This window comes from Podarcis muralis, chromosome 2 (genome assembly GCF_964188315.1).
Source record: "Podarcis muralis chromosome 2, rPodMur119.hap1.1, whole genome shotgun sequence".
NCBI lineage: Eukaryota > Metazoa > Chordata > Lepidosauria > Squamata > Lacertidae > Podarcis > Podarcis muralis.
In genome coordinates this window covers 89,780,676-89,800,036 of record NC_135656.1, presented here as the reverse complement: position 1 = coordinate 89,800,036, position 19,361 = coordinate 89,780,676, and the positions used below count along the sequence as shown (strand labels likewise).

At 43.2% G+C, this 19,361-nt stretch overlaps 1 protein-coding gene across 2 annotated transcripts in view; it reads left to right on the top strand.

The window, feature by feature from the left end:
- The window catches only part of GRM7 (glutamate metabotropic receptor 7), a 391,771-nt gene that overhangs the window by 235,138 nt on the left and 137,272 nt on the right, over positions 1-19,361 (top strand). For both annotated transcript variants that reach the window (XM_077925005.1, XM_077925006.1), the window contains exon 5: positions 467-607. In XM_077925005.1, the coding sequence (XP_077781131.1) occupies positions 467-607 (141 nt within the window). The remainder of the gene's footprint in view (positions 1-466; positions 608-19,361) is intronic.

Below are 19,361 nucleotides of genomic sequence, written 5' to 3'. Positions count from 1 at the left end.
CTTCAATCAGCAGCAGCAGATGCTTCCACCCACAACCCTTTGTCTATCTGAAATCCTTCTTCTCTTTTCATCAGAAGAGCCTCACATTATTCTAGCTCCTATTTGTGGTCCGTTCCCTGTTGGTTCACCTTCTTCAATCATTTCCCCTCACCAGCTACCCACTGAGCAAGCATCTAATTGAAACATTTTTCACCTTTTAAAGCAATCCTGCCTCGTCCATAGCCTCAGAACCCTTCCCAAATTTATTAGTATGGAAGAATGAGAGACTTTTGTTTCAGCTCTGACCACCACCACCCCTTCACAAATAGTCAGTTTGCTAGGATGTTTTGAAACAGCTCTATCGGCTGAGGTTTGTCATGGAATCATGTCGTTCCCCCTTGCAATAGGCGTAGCAAGTCCTAAAACATCAATCTTGTATATGAATTATATATGTAATAATAATAACACCAACAACTCTCTCTTTTAGGATTTGATGCCTACTTTACTTCCCGCACACTGGAGAACAACAGAAGAAATGTGTGGTTTGCAGAATACTGGGAAGAAAACTTCAATTGCAAGTTAACGATTAGTGGGTCAAAAAAGGAAGACACAGATCGTAAATGCACGGGTAATTTCATTCTCTTTGTCCTTCCCATGATGCTGTACGTGGCCGGCATAAAATGTCTGTGTAGCTGGTTGGAGATAAGTTGAGAAAGGGAGACAGAGAGAATTTTTATCTGTTTTATAAAAATTGGAACTCAGAAGCACAAGTCTTACAAAGAAGAAAAAATAGATTAAGTAAAAAAGACACTTTTTCTGTTTCTGCCTGTCCATCCTCTAGGAACTGACATTTTTCATTGATTTTTGTGCGAGAGAGAGAGAGAGAGAGAGAGAGAGAGAGAGGTGTTTGTATCATTTTGAATGTTTCCTTTATAAATGTATTTCATAGAAGAGAAGTTGTAATCTGGGAAAGAGCATTGCTTTCTCCTGGTCTGGAACTGAAATAGATTTGAGTAGGGAATGCATCTCTCTCTGAGGGGCGATACCTATATAAGATGTGAATATTTGTAAGGACTTAAGAGGAGCCCTACTGGGATCAAGACTAACATATACCTAGTCAGTCTTTTTCTTTACACAGTGTGAATGAAACCTAGAAGTTCCATACAGTAATCATGTTTAGTGGCCATTAATAGACCTTTCTTCCATTAATTTCTCCAATTCCCCTTTATAGCCACCTGCATTTGTTGAATCAACATATTTTTATGGTGATTCCATGAATTAGACATGCGTTGCTCTCCTGGATTTCCTGACAATCAATTTCATTGGGGCATCCCAGTGCTTGAGTACTATTGGAGGCTTTTGCATGTACCACATGTGATGTTTTGATTGAGCTATGCACCATGCCCCAAGATCTCTATCCTGGTTAGTCCCTGTCAGCTCAGTAGTGCCAGTTCAATCCCACCAATGTGACATTAGGATTATTTTAACAGCTATGTGCATACTCTTACTTACGTTAAGAACATTAGTAGATTCCCATCCAAAGGCCTATCCAGTCAAGGGGCCCAACACATATGCGACATGCGCAAGTGGAGTTGCTCAAATCCCTTGTCCTACCCTCCGCTTTGACTGCCCTCTTCTCCATCTTTTCCAGCTTCACAGAATCCTTTTAGGGGAGCACAGACACCATTCCAAATGTAGTCAGACTGTAGATTTATACAAAAGCATTGTGAGATTGGCAGGCTGTTTTCTGTTCCTTTTCTAATGATCTCAAACATGCAATTCGCTTTTTTTCCACAGCAAATGCACACAGGGTCAATGTTTTCATTGATCCCTTTCTTGCCTAGCCTTTACCTCTGCAGGGCTGGTGGGCACATTAAGCAAGTTGTTTGTGAAAGTAACACTCTGGATCCAACCTACCGTAATTGCAAGGGTTAACAAAAACACCATGGGAGCCTATGGCTGGGTGATTGCCAAAGGTGATCAAGGTAGTAAAGATGTGATATAAACGCACACACTCCCTCCACGGCCACTATCAATGCTGCCTTTGAAACCGAGAGTTGAGTTTGCTCTACAGTCTGTTCCCACTACCACTTTGTTAGGACATGGCTTTGCACAAAGGGAGAAATAAGATGAACGTATCAGGCAGTCCGAGTCAGTGCAGTCTTGTCTTCTGCCTGACACCACACTAGAGAGATTTCTTCCGTTTGTATACACAAGAGAACAAGAAAAATAAAATAATGGTTCTAATGTAATTCTGTGTTTGCTGTGTCTGCTTTGCAGATATATACAAGTGCGACCATATTTTCAAGTGCTTTTTCCTGCTTTAATGTACCAACAAACTCCCTCCCTTTAATGAACCATACTTCTTTGGTATGGCATGCCTATAAAAGGAAGCCCAAACATTTGACTGTAGTTGTGGCAGTTTCCCCTCATTAGATACCGTCTTAAATGTTGCCTGCCTTGTGCTCAACAAGGCATAATGAAGTGATATTGGGGTGACATCACCCTAAATGTCACCTTGTTGGATGGTAGGTGACTCCGAGAGCTTTTCTAATTACCAGAGTCTGTAATTGGCCTGAAGGTGCACTTCAGTTAATGGTATAGAGAATGAGCTGCTTAAGGGGAGAGATGCCGTAAATGGCAGCTATTTTGTAAAAGACAGAGAGCACTGTATGTTTTTTCCCCATGGAGATTCAGCAGGAAAAGAAGTGTGTCAGGCATACAAATGTAAGGCAGTAAGCACTCCGTTCTGATCTCCTACTTACTCTGGCATCTTTCAGTTGGCTTCTGTGGGAATTCTCCTGATTGGAGCTGGGGCAAGAGGAGGAGACAGAACAAAATGAGAAGGCCAATTCCGTCTCTGGGTTTGCTTATGGAAAAGAATGCCTTTAAATAACACATAACTTAGTCTACTGTGGAAATAAAGAGGCTTAAATTGAAACAACAGTATTGTGGTTGGCCCTAAATTTATGCCTTCAAAAATAAATAAAAAATGACCGCACACATATATTATTTCTCAGTCACTGCACTCACTCTTTAAAATAAGGTAAAGGTAAAGGTACCCCTGCCCGTATGGGCCAGTCTTGCCAGACTCTAGGGTTGTGCGCCCATCTCACTCAAGAGGCCGGGGGCCAGCGCTGTCCAGAGACACTTCCGGGTCACATGGCCAGCGTGACAAGCTGCATCTGGCGAGCCAGCACAGCACACGGAAACGCCGTTTACCTTCCCGCCAGTAAGCGGTCCCTATTTATCTACTTGCACCCGGGGGTGCTTTCAAACTGCTAGGTTGGCAGGCGCTGGGACCGAGCAGCGGGAGCGCACCCCGCCGCGGGGATTCGAACTCTGACCTTTCGATCGGCAAGCCCTAGGCGCTGAGGCTTTTACCCACAGCGCCACCTGCGTCCCTACTCTTTAAAATACTTAGAAATAAATAAATGGTTCAAAAGGCCAAAGAATAACACAGCAGCATTCTCTCAAGCCTTTGGTGATCTTTACAGGAGCAGATGTCACAAACTCCCTGCTTGGGTTTCAGCAGTTCAATAAGGTTTACTCCCAGAAAAGTATGCATACTATTGTGACTTCAATATTTTGTTTCTATGTTGTAGTGTTCTTGTTGACAACATAGTACCTTTTTAATGCTGCTGCTTCCAGTTGCAGCTATGTACCATAGTGTCAAAATCAAGAATGGACAAATCTGTTTATGATACAAGAGAGTTTGTGTGTGTTTGTTCATTCATATGTTTGTTTCATGTCATATCCATCATTCTACATGTTTGCTGTACATTTTGCCGTAAAACACACTTTTTTGTATCTGCATTATCCTAAAATACACATTTTCATATGCATTTTAACCCCAAATATGTATTTTACTTTTTTGAGCCGAGAACTGTATTGCAAAATTGAGAGAAGTGTGGGGGGAAATCATTAACTGAATTAGGCCTCCTAGCTTTAAAATGTGGACTGAATGAATCCCTCAATTATCCCTAGCCAAAATAGCAGAGTAAGAAATGTTATTCCAAGTATGGACTAAGCCCAACGTCACTTAGCCCACATTTCAGACTTGTGTTGGGATTGTGTGAATTGGTCTAAATGCCTATTCATAATAATTGCAAATGAATATTAATTATAGGAGATATGTTTTTTTTTAAAAAAAAACAACAACAACCAGAGCTGTGAGGCTTAGTTTTAGGCTAGATCAGCAACTCTATCATCTATCTATCTATCTATCTATCTATCTATCTATCTATCTATCTATCATCATCATCTATCTATCTATCATCTATCTCTATCATCTATCATCTATCATCTATCTATCTATATCTATCTATCATCTATCATCTCTCTCTCTCTCTCTCGTGTGTGTGTGTGTGTGTGTGTGTGTGTGTGTGTGTGTGTGAAGTTAGTTGCCCTTCTCAGTCCTCGTTAAGAATTGTGACAACAAAACTTGCATCGAATAGCCTAGAGAAAGGCAGAAACTAATGAGGGGAAAATGAGAAAAAGAAAGCCTCAAATGAACAGCCCAAGGGTTGATAATGGAATATTAGCTATAAATTGAAATAAATAAGAGATCTGAAAAGGTGCAGCAAGGGCGGGGGCTTTCTCAGCACATTCCACCTTAGGGAAAATGTAGTCTGTGACATTTCAAGCAACTTCATGATGTATAATTCAAATCTCAGAGCATATTTCAGAGGACGGGTTTACATGAAGGTAGAGAAATCTGCTGCAGGAAGGCACACTTTTTAACTTGCTTGGAGAGAAAGTATGCCTTAGTTTTATTTGTGGATAAAGTCACTTGACTTCAGAATGACCTTGACTCTGCAGTTCTTGCTGTTCGAGATGAAGTATCCAAGGCCATAGTCAGTGGGGTGTTCTGAGATCAGTTTCAGCTTATGAAGACAGCTTATGTGGACAAGGTGTTTGTAGCTACATATCCAACCACACACCCATCTGCCCTGGCTTATTAATTCTAGCAGAGGGGGCTGATGGTTCTGTCCAGAACATCTGCAGGATTGTGCAGTAGGTAACCTAACTACGAGAATATGTATACCTGTGTTTGTATGGGTTGTGGGATGCAAGGGATTGCTAGAGAGTGTGCCGCAGTATGTGAGATTATGGGGAACATTTGTCAGGCTGTGTGGGGTTGCAAGGTGTGTGTGTGTGTGTGTGTGTGTGTGTGTGTGTGTGCTCGGTTGTGGGGGCTTCCTGTGTGTGTCAGCACTGTGAGTCTAAGTCAGGGCCATATTTAGGTTTGATGAGGCCCCAAGCTACTGAAGGTAATGGGGCCCTTTATATGTCCAGCTGTCCTTTGTCAGCAACAACTTGCCGCTGTTTTTTATGTTGAATATATGCTATATGGTAACTTATGGACCTAATAGGTGTCTAAAGCCATTTGCTGTATGTAGGGGGTTTTTTTATCTTATATTTTGGAAATGTACATCCAGGGTTTTCTCCCCTTTGATTTTTTTTGGGGGGCCGAAGAGAGTGGGGCCCTAAGCTATAGCTTGTTTAGCCTATACGTAAATCTGGCACTGGTCTAAGTGTGGGATTTGGAGTGGAGTGAGACAGTGAGATCTCTAGTATATGTGTATAGTTACTTTTAACCCAGATAACAAGAGAAGTTCCTTTGAGTTTTCAATGGTTCAGATTTGTCAGGGACATAAATGACATTCAGTGAACATCTTGAAATCATTTCTTGTTTGGGAATAATGGAAACTGTGATCCTTTTATGGACATATAATTTTAATGTAAACTATGACGCGGGTGGCTCTGTGGGTTAAACCACAGAGTCTAGGGCTTGTTGATCAGAAGGTCAGCTTTTCGAATCCCCGCAACGGGGTGAGCTCCCATTGCTCAGTCCCTGCTCCTGCCAACCTAGCAGTTTGAAAGCATGTCAAAGTGCAAGTAGATAAATAGGTACCGCTCCGGCGGGAAGGTAAACGGCATTTCCGTGCACTGCTCTGGTTCGCCAGAAGCGGCTTAGTCATGCTGGCCACATGACTCGGAAGCTGTACGCCGGCTCCCTCGGCCAATAAAGCGAGATGAGCGCCGCAACCCCAGAGACAGTCACGATTGGACCTAATGGTCAGGGGTCCCTTTACCTTTACCTTTATGAATGCTTATGTGCTGCTTTTTTTGTTAAAAAGAAAATAAAAAACAACGGAATTTGTCTACCTGCCTTGACAGCATATAGAGCGGCTCTGAAACTTGAAATCTAAGGCAGGAGGTGAACCAAGGTTACTTTTTTTTCCTTTTTGGCAGTGCCCACCCTGCACGACACAAGGGCCTCATGTCTCACTCTGTCAGCTTGGACACCAAAGAAATCATAACAGACATTTTGTTGTTCAAAGCAAAACCAAGCTGACTATAAGGCGGAAACACTCTTGCACAGCTCAAGTGGGGAGGAGGAGAAGGAGGAGAAGTCACTCATTTTGACAAAGAGGCCTAGGTTTAAATCAGAGGGAATTATTTTAGCAGCGATTTGGAGGAGGGGTGTTGATGGAAGTTTGATAGTTTGTTTCACCTGCTCACTCCTTGCTCTTTTACAGAGCAAGGGCACTTAAAAGAGTGGTGGACTAGCCAGGGTTTTTCCCACCTCTTCAAACCGATTTCCATTTACCAACAAACATTACACTTCATTTAATGATTTCTCTCTCCTTCTCCTTCTTGTTTTAGTGTTAATGTTGGCTATAGTGCTTAAAGTGCTATTCTTCCACTCCCAACCTTAGTTGTAGAATTGTGGAGTGTGAGCTGCTTTTCATTCCAGTGTTTTGTTGTTTCTTTTTTAATCTCTTCCTCCTGCCCAAATCATCTTTAAAAACTCCTAGCACAAAAACCTGTGTATGCATTAATTTGCATCCAGGTTGATTTCTCAGAGGCACCTCTCTCATGTTTGTATGGTTGGTTGGTTGGTTTATTTATTTATTTGATTGTTTGTTTGTTTGTTTTACCGCCCTTCATACATAGATCTGGAAGTGGTTCACAACATGAAAATACAAGTTTTTTTAAAAAACAAAAAATAAACATAAACCAGTACCTCTCCTCCCCGCAAGCCCTTTCAGAAACACATTTAAAAGAGTATCAGATGTTAATTTCCAGACCAACTGCCCTCAAAACAGTGGGAGAGGTTTTAAATCATTCCTGTTTTACCTACCTTAACATTGTAACAAGTGTGTGGGTGGGTGTGGGTCTGTGTGTCTCCCCCACAAAGCTCTGGGTGCGAGCTTTGCCTGGAATTTGGCACGTTAAATCTAATCTGAAGGGACTGCTGTTCCTGAGAATTTTATCTCCTTCTATCAAAAGGGGAGTGAAATATTATAAACCATTCTTATACACTTGTAAACATATATACCACAGAGTGACTCAGAACATATTGAGCTGCTTCTCAAAGTGACAGACTCAAGTACAAACTGAATCTTGTGTCTTGTACACACCCTTATACGCTTATTGATTTTTATAAGAATACAGTCCAGTCTGGAGAAATATGTGTAAGGTTTTTTCCCCTGAGTTTCAGAATCCAGAAATAGCTACTCTGAGTTTGAGAGCTGTTGGTCTTTTGTTGAAAGTGGCAAAAAAGCTTTGTAATGGGTCAAATTCCTTTCTTTGATAAATATGCACAACTCACATTAAACACAGTAGGAGCTGTGTGTACATGCCTGAGGGCAGCTTGCGGTCCAGTGTGTGCTTCTAAATGACAACTTTAAAGGCAGCAATTATTTATTTTTTGATAGAACTTGGCAAGTACTGAAGATTGCTACTTTTCTTACCAAAATGCTTCTAGGTTTAAAATACATAGATTTCATCAAGGGAGTTTGTTTGGCCTATTTATTTGCCCACCGAACTATATATTACAAATCCTTACAAATGATTACTCTTTGTTCTCCAGCACATCACACGTCCATTTTAAAATAAAATAATACTTTTGGGGGATGTTTTATATTTATTTATGGATTGAAAACCTTAGTCTTTACTTATATCATTCTTAGCTTGGGAATTAGCCAACTACCAAATGTAAGTTCTTTTGATTTCTATTGATTTCAGTTGCTGAGATTTACAGTGCAGTCCTATAGAAGCGTGCTCAGAAGCAAGCTCCATTGAGTTAAATTGTATTTATTCTCAGTTGTGTGTATAGGATTACACACCCAAACACATGCAGTGAAATAAATGGGAGTTAACCAGGTCTGCCCAGTGCCTGATTTATGTATTAGCTAAACAAGCTTTAGCTTAGGGCCCCACTCTCTTGGGGGCCCCAAAAAAATTAAAGAGAAAAAAACTGGATGTACATTTCCAAAATATAAGATAAAAAACAAATAAAATAAAACCTACATGCAGCAACAGTGTTTTGTGTTGTGCAGGCTCCTATTTGTTATGTGCAAATGGCTTTAGATATCTATTAGGTCCATAAATTATAGCAGGAATCCCCAACCTTCGGCCCTCCAGATGTCTTGGACTACAATTCCCATCATTCCTGACCACTGGTTCTATTAGCTAGGGATCATGGGAGTTGTAGGCCAAAACATCTGGAGGACCGCAGGTTGGGGATGCCTGCCATATAGCATATATTCACAACAAAAAACAGTGACAATTTGTTGTTGACAAAGGACAGCTGGACATATAAAGGGCCCCATTACCTTCAGTAGCTCAGGGCCTCATCAAACCTAAATCCAGCCCTGGGTCTGCCCAACCTGAAGGGTTGGCCCAATATATTTTGCTGCCTGAAGCAAAGAAAATGACGTTGCCTCCCTCCATTCTACATACAAAAGCTGGTCAGAGTAGCTGAATCTTACTTCAACACTGGTGATGGGGCTTCATCCCTCACACATGAGGACCACAACCTAACTTAGAGAGCACAGGGAAGGCTTTGTAACACACAGCTCTGTCCTGATTGCCGCCTTCCAGTATCCATTGCCAGGCTTGGCCCACCCATGAGGCAAGGTGAGGCAACCACCTCAGGTGGCAGGACCCACGAGGAAATGGAAATCTTTATTTCCCCCCTTGTTCTTAATGTAGATCTTCACTGAACCCTTCTTTCCTGGCAGAGAGCAGGGAGCCATTTGGGGGGTTGCCTCAAGTGCCGAAATGTCTTGAGACAGCCCTGCCTGCTGCCTGAGGCAGCTGCTTCACTCTGCACAATGATAGGGCCAATCAAACTCAGCCTCCTACACTGAGGCCTGCTGGGTATTTAAATAGCAGAATTTATTGCATTCATAACAGCAGAGTGCCAGGGTGCAGAGCAGTAGCCATGCCATGGTGGCTGCAGTATTGTGCTCAGTGGGGTGGGGCAAGAGAGGGGCAAGATGGAGGTTCTCTGGCTTGTTAGTGACTCCACAGGTACATACACACTGTGGGCTGCCAACAACAAAGTGGAGTTCCCCCAGGCTCTCCCCATTCCTGACCCAGGAAGCACACTCTCCCTGCACTGGACAGTAGGGCTCGAACCAATGGCTTCAAATTACAATAAAGGAGATTCTGACTAAACATCAGGAAGAACTTTCTGACAGTAAGAGCTGTTCAACAGTGCAACGGTTTCCCTTGGGAGGTGATGAACTCCCCTTCCTTGAAGGTTTTTAAGTCAAGGTTGGATGGTCACCTGTCGTGGATGCTTTAGCTGAGAATCCCTGCATTGCTGGGGGTTGCACTAGATAACCCTTGGGGTTTCTTCCAACTCTGCAATTCTAGGATTCTTCCCAATGCTGGGAGGCAGGGCTTTGGTGACAGTACTTACTAGCATGGAGTCCTGGCAGCTCTCTTTTTCACCTGACCATGTCAGCCATTATGCACATTATCTGTGTATGGTTACCAGCACCTCATTTTTTACCGAAGGAAAAGCTGCTGGAAGGGCACCACTATTACTCAGCAATAGAAATCATTAAGAGTGACTGTTATGTGGTAATTTGTAAAATGGATGGTGTTAGAAGTAAATAAGAATATGAAATGCAGTAATATTAAATTATAAAGACCCATCAAGAATGGCACATGGGAAACCTCTTGAACGAAATTGTCTTAATTTGGAATTAATTTGTGTAATTGGGTTGAAATTGGAAAATCAATAAAAATAATTGGCAAAAAACCCTATTGCTCAGCCTCCCCTTGCCCTGTGCACTGCTGCTGGTTTCTACTGGGATTCTTATCTATGGCTGCTGGGCTAATAGGTTACAGGGATACAGAATTCCCCTTAACAGGAGTTAAATGTTCGCATCTAGCAATCAGTGAAGTAACTTGGAGCTCGGCTGGCTACTGCAAATGCTGTTGGGCAAATTCTACTGGGCTGGCTTTGACGATAGTAACTGTGATTCAAATCCACACAGGCTTTTCTCATTACCAGTTATGGTGGATGGTACTCTGTGAGCTGATGGGTGCTTTGTTTTGGCAGAGTTAAAAACCAGAGAGCCACTTGCATGCACTGATTACATAACCGGGTCAGAGGCATTATCTTGTTGATTGCAAGGAACGTTTATGTCATATGCATATAGATGAGCAATCAACCTTTGTGGTCTCCAAGTGGCCACACACCTCTTACAGATGCCTTGTAAGTGGGACTGATAAGTTATTTTGCCGGAATGATACTTTCTCATGTCTTGGACAGAATCTAAAATTATTTGGGGGAGCGGGTATACATGGTATCCAACTAACCTTTACTCAAAGTAGACCCATTGAAAACAATAGGCCTATCTTAGTTGTAGTCATTAATTAAAGTGGGTAGTTAAATACCACCCTATATTCATGAGCTGTAAAGGATATTTTGTAAAGAATCATTGAAAGTCTAACAAAAGGCTATTTGTCTTGATATTACCTTAAAAAATACTGGTATTTTGAACCATATGAGCTGCAGTGTGTCAGGCTCGAACAGAACTAGCACCCCAAGGTATTGAAAGACAAGATGTCAGTGGCATGTTTATATTCACCTTAGCTCAGAGCAATTATGACGGCTTGGCTGGCACATTGGCAATGGTACAATAGAAATGGGAACGTTAGTGGTAATTGCTGCTTCAGAATATAGCTCTGGTGTGCGCCTCTTAAAGGAATGTTGCTGAATCCATTTCCTATAAAGGGCATCCGTCCTCACAGTTATAACCCGTTATTTAAAACCTTTATATGCAATAGTTTTTCAATGGAACCACATCAAAACTGAATAATTTTGCAGGCTTTGTTCCTTTGGGATGATGGCATGGTCTAAAACAGAGATCACATCTACATGCAGAGGCCAGAATGCACTTGTGAGAAACTCCCTATTCAGATACTAGGCGCACAGAGAATGTGCAGTTGCTTCCCTCACAACCAGCTTCATATTCGCCAAGAAAATAGAACGTAGCAAAGGAATGTGAATGAATATTTGCTGCTGCTCATTTGTTGAATTTCTACACCACCCTTCATCCGAGGATAACAGGGTGGTTTACAAAGAAATCCATGATAGTAACAGCAAAGACCCCCACAAAAAAACCACCACTAACATCCTTATCTGGCCATTGCAAAACCTGCATTCTTTGCAAATGCAGTCCGCAGAAGGATTATCTTATGACAGCATTCTCACTTGTTTTGGTGCATTCCATATTCCGACATTCTATATGGTCCACCTGGTGACCTTGAGTTTGGGAATCAGCCTTCAGTGTTCCAAATAAGCAGAGCTTCTTGTCGTACAGTCAGCATAACCTCATAGGAAGTTGCCTTCAGCACGTCTTCAGACCATTGCACCATCCAGTTAGAATCACAGAATCACAGAGTTGGAAGGGAATCCTGAGAGTCATCTCGTCCAACCCTCTGCAATGCAGGAATCTTTTGGCCCAACGTGGGGCTCGAACTCAAGAGCCCGAGATTAAGAGTCCCATTCTCTACTGACTGAGCTATCCCAGCCAGATCTAGCTCAGTGCTGTTTACATTGACCATCAGCAACTCTTCAGGGGTTTAGAAAGAGATGTTTTTGAGCCACATGGAAATACCATGGAGCCTTTTGTGAGTAAGGCATGTATGCTACCTTCGATCTATGGCCCTTCCATAAATCGGTCACCCCTAAATTTCTCTCTGATCTCTATCAGACTAGATCTCACACTTTGCTGTATAACAGAATCACAATTCTCACCCCCCCCCAAAAAAAAGCTCAACAGCTTTGGCTCATCCTCCCCCAACTCTTGTCAATCCAATGGGTAGATAACTGTCAGGGTTTTTTTATAGTGGGAGTAGATTGGAGTCTCTTGGAAGTTGGACAGCCCTGCTGTATAAGATTTGCAGTTTCTTACGTTCATGTCTGTGAGCAACCAACCATTTAGCAGAAAGAACTAATACTTTTACCTAGTCTGTGAACTGTTGTCTTCAGTGGCCTGTTTATTATGTGACTTCAAAAAAATAAATAAATCTATGAAGGAATTTGTTTATTTTTCTAGTCTTTCACCACATCCACTTTTACTTTTCTGACATATCTGTTGTTTGTTGTTTAGTCATTTAGTCGTGTCCGACTCTTTGTGACGCCATGGACCAGAGCACGCCAGGCACTCCTGTCTTCTACTGCCTCCCACAGTTTGGTCAAGCTCATGCTGGTAGCTTTGAGAACACTCTCCAACCATCTTGTCCTCTGTTGTCCCCTTCTCCTTGTGCCCTCAATCTTTCCCAGCATCAGGGTCTTTTCCAGGGAGTATTCTCTTCTCATGAGGTGGCCAAAGTATTGGAGCCTCAGCTTCAGGATCTGTCCTTCCAGTGAGCATTCAGGGCTGATTTCCTTAAGAATGGATAGGTTTGATCTTCTTGCCTTTCCCCCCAATGTGCTCAAGACAATGTACATGATTTCCCATTCCTCATTTTATCTTCATGACAACTCTGTGAAGTAGGCTAGACTGAGATATGGCAACTGGCCCAGGATCATCCAGCGAGCTTCATGACTGAATGGGGATTCAAACCCTGGTCTCTCAGGTCCTAGCCCAACACTCTAACCACTGCACCATGCTGGTTCTCTCTCTTAAATAACCATATCTCTAGTGAGGTATTGTTTCTAGGGCAAAAATCACCTGCTCCCTTCTTTTGTTTGTCAGTGACATATATATGAAGTCCTGGAACCAGCTTTTGTCTCCCCCTATTCCAAAAGTCCCCTCTCTCATTGAAAGGCACAACCTGAAAAGACGATGTAATCTAGGAGTGGGGAACCTGTGACACTCCAGAGGTGCTGGGCTTCAACACACATGAACCCTGACCCTTGACCATGCTGGCTGGGGCTCATGGGAGTTGGAGTCCAACAACTTCTGGAGGCCCTTCACAACTTTTCCACCTCTGCTTTAATTTAATCAAAGCAAAATCGAATGTCCCACTTTGAAAAGTTCCCAGGAATTCTTTGCTGACTCTTCTAAGAGACCGCAGAAGGAGAGTTTATATAAAGAAAATAATTGCCCTACTTTCTGGTCATTATTTCATACTCCCTTCTTAATAGCGCCCTGTCATACTCGGGCAAATCCCAACAAACCCAATTTTATTCTGTCCAGGGGGGAAGATTACCCAGTTGATCACTTTTGATGGCAATAATCTTTGATGGCATGCCTTTTTTTTATCAAAGAATGACAGACAAGCCTGATGAAACTGACATTGAACTTGGTGGTTGGAGTTTGGAGCAGGGAAATTAGACTGGTGAGTTAGTGTGGGAGGAACTTGTGCTGCAGCATTGCTGAAACGGAGTGTGGAGCTGATCAATCTGTGCTGGTCCCGTGGGCTAACCGAGAGGCGAGGTCCGAGTCCAGTCCAAGGTCGAGGGTGCAGTATGGAGGCAGTCCGTAAAAGTTGAAGCTGGGTCCAAGGCAGGGAGTTGGGTGAGGTCAGGAGCTCCGGCAGGATAGCAGGACAGGGTTCAGGCAGGAACTGTCAACCAACGAAGTTGCTCCTGCAACTTGGGACTGGGGCTGGCTGGCTTTTATCTGCCCCGAGGCACAGGGCGGCCCCGATCCTCAGGTGACTCACCTCTCCTGGCCTGGAGGCGAGCACTCCTCCTGCGGGAACTTAGTCCCCTCCGCCTCTCTGCTGTGAGCCTCTGCAGCTCAGGAGAGGCTGGAGGGTTACCGGACCCAGAGGCAACCTCAGCTTCCTCTGCCAGGGCTGAGAGTGGAGCACCTGCAGGCAATGGGTCCTCCATCACCTCAGGAGCCAGAGCAGACTCAGCTGGTGCCTGCACCTGAGGATCCAGCACAGGTGAGGACCCTTCAGGCTCATGCCCCAGCCCCAGCTCAGCTGGTTCTGGAGGCGGGGAATCCTGTGCAGGCTGGGATTCCTCAGGTTCAGCATCCGAATCCGAATCCCAGGCCATCACGCACTCTCTTGGAGGGGAGAGCAGGACATAGCTATAGTAAATATTTTAAATATGTGTTTTTTCTTTAGACCTAATAATTAACCACAGGATGCCATAGTAATCACCTTGGATAATTAGCTTTTTTCATGTTGAAGCCTCTTTCTGTTCTGTTGCAAATTAAGATAAACTTCCCTCGAGACAATAACATATTACCGGTAAACCTCTTGTGTGTGTTAGTCTTGTACAAAATATCCCTCTGTAGGCTGTTTTGCTATCGTCTTTGCCACTAAGGGAAATGTTATTCTCTCCCCCTCCCCTGCAATTTAGGGCAGGGAGGAAGTGATAGTACGTCTCAGAACTGGGTTGTGGGTCAGTGCAGCCATTGGCGGGGGGGGGGGGGGAATGGCATGTGACAGAGGACTGCTACTGGGGAATACTATTATAGAGGAAGACAATCTGATTGCATATTGATCACCCTACCTTACCACAGTATTGTGGTAACTTTTGTGATAGCCCCTCTGATTGTGATAGCCTGCTCTTCACGGGGTCTCTGCCATGGGAGCATATTCACCCAGTGCTTTATCAGTTGCACTGGCTCCCGGTGGAGTATAGGGTCAGGTTCAAGGTGCTGGTCTTGACCTTCAAAGCCCTTTGTGGCTTAGGGCCCTCGTATTTACAGGACTGCCTCTCCTGGTATGCCCCGCAGAGGACATTAAGGTCCATGAATAACCATAGTTTAGAGGTCCCGGGCCCTAAGGAAGTCAGATTATCCTCCACCAGGGCCAGGGCCTTTTCAGTGATGGCTCCGACCTGGTGGAATGCTCTGTCCCATGAGACTAGGGCCCTTCAGGATTTAACCTCCTTCCGTCGGGCCTGTAAGACAGAGCTATTCTGCCTGGTCTTTAATTTGAATTCAGCCTGATCTATTAATTCCCTTTCCTTCTCTTCCCTCCCCCTCCCCTTTTATGAAGATTACCCGCTCTGAGACCCCACAGCTAATTCTCCCCTGGCCTCCTCGCTGGCCCAAGTAGGACCAATTCAGCCAGCTAGCCCTGGGGATTATCTAATGCTTATTTCCCCTAAATTGATTTTTGATTTTTGATTTCTATTGTTATTCATGTTTTTATACTGTATTTTATGCTGCTTTTACAATTAAGTGTTTTAAATTTGTTGTTAGCTGCCCTGAGCCCAGTTTTTGAACCGGGAACGGCGGGGTATAAATAAAAAAATATTATTATTATTATTATTTATTAATGCTAGAACATCTGTCAGCCAGGATTTGAACATGTTCTCCTGGTGTGTATCGCAGGAGCCTGATTGAAAGAATCAGGAGTAAATTTGAGTCCAGTTAGCAGGTTCAACCCAGAGACAGGCAGGTGGTTCAGTGGTGGTCCATCACTGATTAGAAACCTAGTCCAGCCTTCATTAACTTGAGCAACCCGTATGAAACCCATTGAAGTGATATGAAAGTAGAATCCCATGCAAAACAATTTCATGTATGAAATCAATTTCAAATCCAGTGCAGAGATAGACTGTTTGTTTGTTTATTTACAAATAAATGTGTTTCTATACCACCATATCATAAAATATCAGGGCAGTCTATGATGTTAGCACATAAAGCACCATTAAAGCATTTTGTTGTTGAAAAATGAAGTTTTTTCAACGCACTGAAGACACAGTAGAGATTGTGCCTATCTGTTATTTAATTGGGGGGGGGGGGGTTCCAGTGAGTAAGTGACAGCACACTAAAGGCCCAATTCCTGCATCATATGGAACAGATATCCAGATAAGATGGTGTCTGCAGAAGGAACTCTCTTGCAATGTGCAGTGATCAGCTGGGTATACAAAGGGTGAGATGATCATGTAGATAGCCTGGTCCCAAGCTGTATAGGGTTTGTACACCGGTCTCAGCACCATGAACCTAGACCAGGATCTAACTGCAGTGGGTTAATACGATGATGATATTCTGCTCCAGTAAGCCGTCAAACAACTGCATTTTTCAGGTTGCAACATTTGGGGCACTTTATTTTCGAAGATAAGGCAAATAAGAAAATCCATGTTAGAGATTGAGAGAAGTCCCCCCTCCCTTTCTTTTACTACAAGAACCAAGGTCATCTGTTGAAGCTGTTAGACTATTCAGGGGAGACAAAAGGAAGGACTTTCTACACAACCTCTGGAATTCACTCCCACAAGATATAAGAATACCGCTTCAAGGCTGTCACTAGAACAAAGCAACGGCTAACTATGAATCCAGATCAGGGAACTCAGGGAGACGAACCTTGCTGAACCTTAACAAGTCACTAGTAAAACAAACACCTATGTACAAACAGAAAGCATTTCCAGTTTTTCTTAAGGGAAACATCGAGGCAGGGACAATTTGCTGCAACAATCCAACACAAGTAACCCAATAGCCAGCCAGCCTCAGACACGCCAAAGGAATTTGGCACAAATGGAGCACAACACATATGCAGCAGAGGACAGGAAACTAGTCCAGGAACTCAACACCGCTTGCTGGAGCTGCTCCATGCCATTCTGGAGATCTCTGTTACTGCTGTTTCTATCACTTCCATGTGTGCAGCTGCTGCCATGACGTTCACTGCTACAGTCACGGTACAGATGTGGTAGTGGCTGCTGCTGGCCAAAAGGCAGCACAAGCAAAACCACTGTCAGGCTTGTCCTACTTCTACTGTCTGCAATGAGATTTATGGACATCACCAAGTTATCCAACTGGCCAGTAGGCAAAGCTCCCCACCCTGCTCAGACTCTCTCCTCTGTCTTAGCTTCTCACTACACCGCCTGGAAGGGGCAAATGCACTGGCATATGAGTGAAGCAAGTCTCCAAACTCCACCTCGCTGCTAGTCACAGCGACTGGGCAGCAAAGAGATTTTGAACTTTGCTCATTCAGTGTTGTACATGTGAAAAGGGTCTAGGAGTCTTGGTTGACCACAAACTTGACATGAGCCAACAGTGTGACACGGCAGCTAAAAAAGCCAATGCAATTCTGGGCTGCATCAATAGGAGTATAGCATCTAGATCAAGGGAAGTAATAGTGCCACTGTATCAGACCTCTGGTCAGACCTCACCTGGAGTACTGTGTCCAGTTCTGAGCACCACAGTTCAAGAAGGACACTGACAAACTGGAACGTGTCCAGAGGAGGGCAACCAAAATGGTCAAAGGCCTGGAAACGATGCCTTATGAGGAACGGCTAAGGGAGCTGGGCATGTTTAGCCTGGAGAAGAGGAGGTTAAGGGGTGATATGATAGCCATGTTCAAATATATAAAAGGATGTCATATAGAGGAGGGAGAAAGGTTGTTTTCTGCTGCTCCAGAGAAGCGGACACGGAGCAATGGATCCAAACTACAAGAAAGAAGATTCTACCTAAACATTAGGAAGAACTTCCTGACAGTAAGAGCTGTTCGACAGTGGAATTTGCTGCCAAGGAGTGTGGTGGAGTCTCCTTCTTTGGAGGTCTTTAAGCAGAGGCTTGACAACCATATGTCAGGAGTGCTCTGATGGTGTTTCCTGCTTGGCAGGGGGTTGGACTCGATGGCCCTTGTGGTCTATTCCAACTCTATGATTCTATGATTCATATGCGCACAAGAAGTGAGTGTACAAAATAAATACTTCTTTGTAGAACTTTCAAAAATTGAGGTGCGGGGAACCAGTGAAAGGACAAGAAACTGTCTTGCTTCTGTTATGAGCCATCTGTTGTCTGCCCAGATTCTCCTAAGCTGACCAGGCCAGCTAAAGAAAAGATGAACGACCAGTTGGTAGCTTTATTATTTTTTCAAATGTCTGAATATATTTCATCTGTCTGTTAGAATCTGAGTTGTTTTTTCTTTGTAGATGCTTTTTGAAAACCGTGCTTCTCTGTATCATCTTATCTCCTTTTAATATCTTACATGTTTCAAGATAACCGTTTTTAAAGATTTCATAACATCAGAACAATCAGCTGAATAGAAAGGGAGGGAATGTAAAAGAGTGTAACAGGAAATCTGATTTCCGATAAGAAGAACAAAGGGAGGTCATACTCATTGAATTGGAGAGAAAGGGTTTTCTTCTTCTTCATTATCTCAAACTGTGTCCTTCCACCCTGTGTCCTCAGGTGCTGTTGGACTTTGACTTCCATTATCTCACACCATTGGCTAAGCCAGATGGGGGCTGATCTAGAACTAGAAAACTGTGGGTGTCCTTAAAGGATGCAGTCAAGGATGAAGATATTTATAAGACCAAAAATGGTGACTTAGTAACATACAACTTAGAGAATTCAGAACACAGCAACACATTCTCTTATGAGCCCCTTTCCTCTTATATCACTCCCCTGCAATTAAAAAAATAATAATAAAATAAGGATATTGTGATAATATGAGGACTGGGGGTGGCAATGGAGCAACGCACAGAGTGCCAGGGAGAAGTGCCAACTCATTCTCCAAATGCATTTGACTCAATAATGGTCTTTATGCCAATAAAGGTCAAAATAATAATAACAACTGACTAATGATCTGTGAGATTTTTGTTTTAGAAAACAAATCTTTTAGGGTTATAGGACTGCGAAAATGTGTCTAAAATTGCAGTGGTGTTATTTGCCAAGGTTGATGCTTCTAAAATGTATCCACTTTTCAAATATTTGGTTTTAATGTCAAGCCCCTTTGTGGCAATGGCAATCTCTCATCTTGGAGAAACCCAAAGCTGATGTTTGGATGTTTGGGGAACAGATGTAGCTCAGTGGGGCCAAGCAGCTGCTTTGGATGCAGACGGTCTTAGGTTCAATCTACTGCATCTGCAGGTGGGATTGGAGAGAATCTTGCTTCAAACATTGGAGATCCACTGCCACTCAATGTGGATGGTACTGAACAAGATGGACCAATGGACTCCTATGTTCCTAGCACCATAACCAAAATGATACAGGCTGCATCATGCCGTCATGTGTACTTCTGTTGAATGTATTCATTACCTAAAGATATTATATTGCTTTTGTACTCACGGTACATTCCATTATCATGGGCAGTGTTACTAACCTATTTAATTAGATCATGGGCATTTTTAATATATATTTTTAGACTGTTCAGCAAAAAGAATGCTGAATAAGGGGTGTGTTTTTAATTATTCTGGTTGCTAGGGAGCA